Source organism: Barbus barbus (genome assembly GCF_936440315.1).
Source record: "Barbus barbus genome assembly, chromosome: 20".
In the NCBI taxonomy this organism is placed as follows: domain Eukaryota; kingdom Metazoa; phylum Chordata; class Actinopteri; order Cypriniformes; family Cyprinidae; genus Barbus; species Barbus barbus.
The window spans coordinates 18801809-18810900 of record NC_136748.1 but is presented as its reverse complement, the minus strand read 5'-3'; the positions used below and the strand labels follow the sequence as shown (position 1 = coordinate 18810900).

The following is a 9092-nucleotide window of genomic DNA, read 5'->3' as shown; positions in this document are numbered from 1 at the left end:
GGCCAACCTCATAAATACACACAATTTAATCAGGGCAAACCGGCTTTCTTGTACAAAGGCACTTTCCCAAATAATTACAGACTAAATTATTGACTATGCTCCATCTTACACAGTAAGACCTCACAAGTCCCTTGTATGGCCGAAGGTTTTTGTTTGTTTTCATATGTCAGGTGATGCCTTCACAGGTTTCTCGGTGTCACCTGTGTTTTTGATTGGTTGATTCTGTTCATCTTTTTTGATGGATGCCATTGAAGTATTGGATGAAGCCAGACGGGCTCGACCAGGAGAACCGGGGCTATCAACATTAATGGCAGGTTTGGACATCCAGTGCAGGATGCGTGTGGAGGGACGGTGGTGAACAGCGAGTTGGCGAGAGCTGTATCCAGACATTGCAATTCCCAATGCACCCAGAAAAACAGCCACCCGCGGCACTATGAGATCGGGAGCTCTTTGGGTCACAGTCTGTATGGCGGACGTCTGAAAGAGAGTGGAAATACATATTTATGTTGTATGATGAACTGACAAACATTAACCTTCAGATCATGTTTAATTAGAAACACCTTAACCTGCCAGACTGATGACTCATTTAGTTTGGCTGGGAAATATTAAATGTTTAAATATTTAAAGAAAACTCTAAAGTAAATTATAATAATTCTATAACAACTTAAAATGGATTGTAATTACAAAAGTTCTCCAATGTAATAATGGCCAATTAAAGGCCTAATTTGAGATAATAGCAATTGATTCAGACCATGTGGAACGCTGTAAAAATTCTTAAATTATAGAACAAAAAGATTATTCACTATAACATCAGCATCCAGTTAGCTTTATGAGTTTAGCCTTGCAGTTCTGCCCCAATTTAGGTGTACACATATTATACATATACAGATCTATAAACGCAGATGATTAATTTTGTTTATCTGTACTTTTCTGCAGTAAGATTCTTTTACTCACCTGCAAGTAGCGGATGTGTCCTAAAGTAGGACGTGGGAGACCAAAAAACATATCAATTTAGTGCCTAGGCCTTGGAGCTTTGTTTGTGAGCAGGACCTCTTCTTCTGGTTCCTTGTTTCTCTCCTTCTGACAGAAAGAGACTTCTCAGAGGATAGAGCGCACTCTGATCAGACTGCACGTCTATCGCTGTCTTGCTCTGGTCAGAGCTTATATAGAGAGGCCCTGTCTGTCTGTCTCTGTCTCAATGAGATTACCAAAATGAGGCTAGCACGCACTTGGACATGCTAGCTATGACGACAGTGATGGATGCGGGGTTAAGTTGTTGTGAAGGACGACATCCTTGTATAGCCTGGCATGTGTAAAGCCGGAAAGGGCTATAAAGTCTAGTCACACAGGTCAAAGGTGGCCTAGTTATCAGAACACAAACAAAACAAATCTAAATTAAAAACTAAACAGCTAAAAAGATTAGTATATATATATAATATAGTTATTTGATTAAATTTTTTTTTTTTAAATTTATTCCTATGATGACAGTGTTGAATTTTCAGCAGCCATTACTTCAGTCTTCAGTGTCACATGGCCCTACAGAACTCATTCCAATATGCTGATTTGGTGCTCAAGAAACATTCATTATTATCCATGTTGAAAATAGTTGTGATACTTAACTTACTTAAGGAACTGAAGAGGCTTTACTGTAGCTCAAACATTAATGTAATGCAATAAATGGAATGGAAAGGGATATTTTTTTTCTGACCCTAAGATTATGGATGCTAGTGAAGATCCTAGAAACAAAAACAGTATATTGCAGATGTTTCTGCCACCACTTTGTCTCACTTATACTCGCCTAGTTATATATCTGTTTGTTGGTACACTTCAAAATGAACCTGTCTGGAGTTTTGCCTAGGGGTAGAGAATATAATAAACTGGAGACAGCAGAATATTGTCTTTCCCAACACAGTACTGTAGACCCTTCAACCGCACAATGTTTTATCTGTCTTGAGTTCAGGGCCTCACTGGGGACTGCCAAATCTTGTGTTTTATGAGGACCTGTTAAATAAACAGGCCTCACTCAGTGGCAGATCATTTAGTATGTTTAAATTAAATTGCTTTTCTGAGCACTTCTGACTGGCAGATATTTGCTCCACCTCTTTGCAGGATTGCCTCTCATCTTCTGAGTGGATATTCAGCCCTGATACATAAACCGTAAACCAATAAACCAACAAACTGTGATATTAAAGCTGCAGTGAGCCTTTAGTCTGATGATATACTGTGTCTACTGCTAAAACAAGATGATTAGCTATTTTATTTTGTTCTTTTCAGCTGCTACTGTATAATACCATCGTAACACCTGCTGTGTCCTCCGCAGCATATTTCAGTTGGTGTAAGGAAATATTTCTGAGAGAAACAGCAGGGTTATTATTTCCAAACACTGTAACATAATGGGAAGCAATAAAAAATGATTCTGTCTGGGCCAACCCAGATCCATGTGATCCCATAATGACATCCAAGTCTATGTTGTGGGTTGCCTTGTGTCACAGATTAGCACAAACACACATGGTGCAGTCTAGAAATGCTTGTTTAGCTAATGTCATTCTTCCTTGACGTCATGGATAAGCCATCGAATCAGTTTAAATGGATCATAGTATGTATTGCACTGCAGGTAGGTATATCAAATAATCACTGAAAACAAGCACACATCTGTTTTTCTTTCACAAATTGAATTAAAACTTTAATAAATATCTTTATAGACATTTTTCTAGTCACACTGATGGTCACAGTGTGTCTCATTGATGGCCCAAAGTAGCTCATTGAATAGAAAAAGAAAACGTAAATTGAGGCACTGGTTTGGGTAAATGATGTTAACGAGCAGTCTAGTGTATAAAAGCTTAAATGTCATGATCCAAACAGGCTGTGAGATCAGCGAGGAGCTGCTGACGTTCTGATATTAAGATAATTAGCCACTAAGAGGCTAAACCACAGACTCCTCATAATGAGCTGAGGAAGACTGTTGATCCAGAGTCACGGTCAATAACAATACATTAGTGTTTGTAATATACTTTCTGGAACATCTGGTGCCGTATGAAGAAAGAATGAGCAGCAGAGAATGTGTAAAAATATATTTTTTAAAGTAATTATTAATGTGAAGGCAAGATAAACTATATCATTCTGGGTCTTCAAAAGGAATCCAAATTGTTGCTGAAGCTGACTGATCCCGAGTTTTTTGAAATCCTTGACTATAAAACAGCATGACTGAAGATCTCTTTCATAATGAGATATTACAATCAGAGACCTGCTGGTTATTCAGAGTCTTTTTCCTCTCAGGCGCTGAATCTGGGGGCGTCATGTCCTCTGTTGTCTCTGCATGGGCAGAATCTCTGCCAGCCAATACTCAATAAGTGTGCAGACTAGCGAAACCTCATCTGTAAAACAAGAAAGAGCAAGTAATGATCATGTAGTAAATGTATGTGCATTTTCTAATGTTTTATTTATTTATGTTTTCTTCTGCCTGAATTTGGTTGATATCTTGGCCAGATCTCTCATGTAAAAGAGATTAAAATCACAATGGGACCAAATAACTGCTATATAATAAAAACTGCTTTAGTGAAATGCACCATGGCACCTGTATTTTCATACAGTGTTTTGTTATTAACAAGTCTGAGGGAAACCACACTGCTGCAAAAAACAGAGTAACAGGGTCAATGACCTACTGGTGGAAATAATGGTGTATGGGTGAAAAAAATGGATAAATGTTATGTTCTGTGGTTGTCGTGGAGACGGAGGCTATGTTTAGGAGTCACCATGGACACCTGTGCGGAATGTCCTGAATCCGCTGGGTGCTTGTAGCGCCTCAGGAAAACACTGATCATCTTGTTAAGGTCTAATCTGACTTCACAAACGCACGTACACATACATACATACATGCATACATATATTAAAGGTCATGCAAAAACACTATGGACACATTCTTTGTAAACGCAGATTTTGTTATGTCTATAAGGCCACTCTACCATTTAATTGAGTGGCATCTGTTTTTTTATGTTTAATAAAGAAGGTTTGTGTGCTCAACAAAGCAGCATTTATCTATCTATCTATATATCTATCTATCCATCTTCCTCACTTTAATACATGAATAAAAATATAAACTTCTTTCAAAAAAAATTGTCCCCAAAATTTTGTGGGCATTTTAGTTGCAAAAATGAACATTTAGTGTTAAAAAAAGTAATTTGGCTGTAAGATAAAATGAGTACAGAAAGACATGTAAAACAATGTGGCTAATGTTACTTTTTTCTTTGAATTGTATTCTATTGTTTGCAACCATTCCTACGAATCAAAAACACATATGCTTGATGTTCAGACACGGGAGGTCCAAACACTCACACTCACCTGCAGGTAATGTGCTTGTGTGTCTGAATTGTTGCAGCTGTGATTTTAACTGCCCTTCATTCTTCACCAGTACAGCCCTAAGTCCACACAGCCTAGAGATCTCAGCAGGGGGCAGCGTCCTGCCTGAGAGACGAGAGAACAGAGCCTCCTCTGCTGTGAGGGAAAGAGAGGGGCCATTTTCTACACTGGAGCCTGAAGACAAGAGTAGCAATATATATATATATATATATATATATATATATGTGTGTGTGTGTGTTTGTTTTATTGCTATAATATATACATGAATAAACATTTATTCAACAAAGATGCATTCAATTTTTTACATTGTTAAAAATATTTCTGTTTCATATAAATGCTGTTCTTTTGAACTTTATATTCATTCTAGAATCAAAATGGCTTTCTGAAGGATCATGTGACACTGAAGACTGGATTAATGACTGCTGAAAATTCAGATTTGCCATCACAGGAATAAATTACATTTTAAAATTTATTGAAGTAGTCATTCATAGTTTTAAATTGTAGGAATATTTCATAATATTACTGTTTTTACTTTATTAATCAAATAAATGCTGCGAGAATAAGATAAAAATCTTACCGACTCCAATCTTTGGAGTCGTAGTGTATATTTATACCCTCAATGTCCTTTATATCCTAAATAATATGGAAAAATCTAATAATTTAAGTGTATAGTAAAATGTTATACCAGAGGATTTGAGATCAGAGAGGTATATCTCCTGTGTGGTACGAAGAAAGTCAAGCACCTCCTCTGAATTTCCATCTCCACTCTGTGCATACGTGAATTCAACAGCTCTTGCTCGAGGCACCAATCCAAGAGCTTGGACTTTCTCTTTGTGACGTTTTTTCTTCATTTTCCTCTTTCTATTCTTGCTGAGCTGCTCTGTGCTGGCTGAGCTTCCAGTGTCCCCTTCATCAGTGGGATGTGTAGCATCTATCTGGCCCAGTACAGCGCTCTCTGCTGGAGGGGTGGATACTTCCTCTGAGGTATTGGGTAACACTTTTTTCTTTCTCCTCCTTTTCCTCTTCTTATGTAACTCATGGTCATCAGCATCTAAAAATAAATACAAAAATGGCTCATTGGTGAGGAGGATTATGGACTTTCTCACAGCATTAGAATTATTACAAAGGGGTTTTTAAATCCGACAGGCATCAGGCTCAATTCTCTGGAGAAAGAGGTTTAAAGTGGCCGATTTGCCATGAACAGATATAAATAAATTCACTATAACAACTGAATGACATCAGTTACAGCCTCATTACATTTATGCTCTTGGTAGACTCTTTCAAATAAAAATCATCCTACAAGAAATGTGCACGTACTATAAGCAGCAATTACCAGAGTGGATAGCGCAAGCACACACACACACCCCTTTGCCCTTTCAGTAGTTTTCTGCAGGCTTTTCAAGCTCCTCAGGACTATACAAACACACTGAGATGTGCTGAGCTATTGATTTTTTTCATCTGTATTCAGAGCCGAGGAACTGACCGCACATCTGAGCAACACACTGCAGGAAGCAAGATTCAGCTCATCAGCATACAGCTCATACAATGAGAACGGGTTGTAATAAAGGAGGGACGAGTGAAGCCTCAATAACATGGACAGTGTGTGTGTGTGTGTGTGTGAGAGAGAGAGTTGTGAGCGAAGTTATTGCCACTCTGCAGGTCCACTGAGGTCTATTCAGATCAATAGCAACAAAAAGTCAGTAGGAGGAGGAAATCTGCAGAGCTTTTTAGTAAAAGAGGAGGAGTACAACATGGACACTAAGCCAAACACTGCAGCTGAATTAAAAGACTTGCAATTGTTGGAGGAGTAATATGTAATAAAAAATGTCACCTCCTATGGACAAGGTGCTTGTTTTTGTCATATTTTGGATGGTATTACAATTAAATTTCACACAGGACAAATACAAATTTCCAAAGGATGTTACAAAGGATGTTAAACAGACCCTCATTTTGGTAAACTCATCCTGTCCATATCAATACAACAGAAGCAGGAAAGAGTCTCAAATTGTCCAAAATAAAATGTCACAAATGATCAGAGCATACCTTTGTTTGTGTGATTTAAACATACAAATTATTCATTTGTGTCTTATTCAAGATGAGAAATCCAAATTGTTTTTGAATAAGGTTGTTATTCTGAGTTTTTATTCTAGGTGCAGTGGCTTAATAATATGCTCCACTGAATCAAATGATTTGATCATTTGGATCCACAACAAGAGATGCACAATTAAAATAAACAAACGGAAAAAAAAAGAAAATTCACCCAAATGTTAAAAACACCACTGATCAGTCTAAATAATTCAAAAGTAAAATATAAAACAGGATATCAATATACAGCTAAACAGAATGGCTAATATTATCTGCAGTGACTAATAATATGTCAGGATTATTAGTAAGGCATTACCAGGATGACTTCACCACAACTACTGATATCCATTTCCTGTTGGAGAGTGTGATTAAAAGAGAAATAAAAGGAGGGATGGTGATGTTTTTCATCTAAGAGATACAGTGTTATTAATCAGATACAAGAGAGTTTTTAACAACTCACCAGCTGGGTTCTCCTCTGAGTCAGTGGGATCTGGATTGGATGGTGTGACCAAATCCTCTCCACTATTAACGTGGTAGCCTTCAGGAGGAGGAGGAAGAACAGTGTAGAGCTTTTTGCCTTGTACTGCTGTACTCTTCTCATTACCTAAAAGAGAGAGAGAAAGAAAGAGCCATCAATTCCCTTTGTTAAAACTTCAAGGGAATAATTCGCCCCAAAAAAGAAAATGGGCTGAAAATGCACTCTTCAGGCGATCCAAGATGTAGATGATTTGGTTTCTTCATCAGCACAGATTTGGAGAACGGCTGACAAAAACATCAAATAATCCATAAGTAATCACAGCAGACTCAGAGGATCTATTGGTGAGAAAGTGATGTAATGCATTATTTCTCCAAATCTGTTCCAATGAAGAAATATACTAAATCTACATCTTGGATGGCCCGAGGGGGAGTGGATTTTAATTTTTTGGGGTGATCTATTCTCTGAATGACTTAAGCAAGTATGAAGCAAACTCTGACCTGACTTCTTGGGTGGGATGGACTGAGGTCTTTTTACAGGTGGCACAGGTGCAAGTATGCTCCGCTCCTGGGAAGCAGGTTGCAGCATACTCTGCTCTTGGGCTGCAGGATACAGTCTTTGCAGGACCTTGGACTGGAATACTAATTTAGAACATGTATATATAATTTTTCAATTCTTTTTTTATATTCCAAGTATGGAAGCTAAATTAATAAAATTCGTTTATAGTCAAGCCCCTGATGTCAACAAAAAGCACGTGCAGCGTAATTTACAAGGATCTGTAGCACGTGAGCATTGTAAACATTTAAACAGTTTTATTCCTTCTTACCTTCTTTTCTGACGGACATATCAGCGGCAGAATTGTATAACTTTTTCCTCAAGAGTATACAAAATTTCACACTATTATTATAATTACAATATACTTTTCGAACAGGTGTAACTTAAACAGTAGTGAATGGTAAGACGCAGTTTTCCATCTTTAATTACTATTTTAAACATTTAATATATGGAACCAGGATTTAAAATGAAGCGCATATAAGAAAATGAGCAAGAAAATCGCACACATATGCCATAAACTGCAAAGAAAATCCCGGCGTGCTGCTGCTTTGCGTTGTTGTACTTCCGACCTCACCATGATGGCGGCTGAGCGTGCGTCCTGAACTCCGCCATCCAGCGGCGCGGACAAGCGCTACAGCAGCTCCAGGGAGCGCCGCATCTGCACCCGCGGGGCGGAGACAGCTGAGCACATGCACTCTCAAAACTTCGCCGCCATCCTCACATGTAGCCGCAAGCTCAAGGAAAACCTAGAATGTCACTGTGGAAGAAGGTACGTTCAGCAAACTGTGCATACTTGTTTCATGAAACGTGCAGAAGAAAACTAAAGTCTACTCTAAGAGCCTATATGCGGCGGCGCGCGGGATGCAGAGCTCCACATTACATCACTCACCTGCCGAGAGAAGGCGTGACACTTTCACCTGTCGTATTTCAAGTGATTCAACCAAAATTCCGAACATTTGCTTTTCTAGGTTTGACAGAAATGTAACTTTTATTATTACCCAAGTTTATTTATTATTTTATTTAACAGTGTAGGTTATTTAACATTCTTGAACATTGATCATGACTTGTAAAGATCTGCAGTAATGTCTTTGTTTATTACTGCCTAGTGCAATTTTTAAAACGGCTAATTATCCATTCCTATTATGCATGCAAAATTAAATATGTATATCTAAAACAACGTTTTGTAGTGTGTTGACTCATTTGCAAACTGTAGCCTACTGATACAGTTTATAGTCATCCAATATTAGGTTATATATACATGGGTAAAGGTCAAATTCTGAGAAGTGATCATTGAAACAGTTTAACTGATCAACCACAAATCTGAAAATTTGGGGTGGCAATTCCGTTGCACTTAGGCATACTTTGGAAAAACAAAATTGTAAATATTACACTTCAAATACATTTCATAATTTATCATGATGTTGGATATTTAATTGTGCATGCAGATTTCCAATATTATTTAATGTAGATTGCCTTTTAACTCAAAGTTAATCTTTAAAAACACTAAGACTTTAATAATAGTGTTAAATGTGATCTTTTGCAAATCCCAAAATGAATGTACATTTTTATAATGTACATTATAATGTTGTGAAGCCTACATTATAAAATGAAGCCACCTGTA

At 37.6% G+C, this 9092-nt stretch overlaps 1 protein-coding gene across 3 annotated transcripts; it reads right to left on the bottom strand.

The window, feature by feature from the left end:
- Window positions 1-2664: 2664 nt before the first annotated feature.
- LOC306886273 (uncharacterized protein) lies at window positions 2665-8101 on the bottom strand. Of its 3 annotated transcripts, none has more exons than XM_079443245.1 (6): window positions 7743-8101; window positions 7417-7557; window positions 6902-7045; window positions 5042-5407; window positions 4339-4530; window positions 2665-3374 (listed from the first exon to the last, which is right to left on the bottom strand). In XM_079443245.1, the coding sequence occupies exons 1-6, from the start codon at window positions 7759-7761 to the stop codon at window positions 3295-3297; spliced, it is 942 nt and encodes a 313-aa protein (XP_079299371.1). In that variant the 5' UTR covers window positions 7762-8101; the 3' UTR covers window positions 2665-3294. The 3 variants fall into 3 exon arrangements, with proteins under 3 accessions (XP_079299371.1, XP_079299372.1, XP_079299373.1); XM_079443246.1 differs by having other exon boundaries at window positions 4339-4491; XM_079443247.1 differs by having other exon boundaries at window positions 7417-7549; window positions 7743-8064.
- Window positions 8102-9092: the final 991 nt, after the last annotated feature.

What these genes read in the sequence shown, in the direction of transcription:
- LOC306886273 (XM_079443245.1), bottom strand. An exon ending in CATCCCACCCAAGAAGTCAG is followed by an intron (nt 7,046 to 7,416) that starts GTCAGAGTTTGC and finishes TCTCTCTTTTAG; the next exon opens with GTAATGAGAAGAGTACAGCA. An exon ending in CTCAGAGGAGAACCCAGCTG is followed by an intron (nt 5,408 to 6,901) that starts GTGAGTTGTTAA and finishes ATTTATTTTTAG; the next exon opens with ATGCTGATGACCATGAGTTA.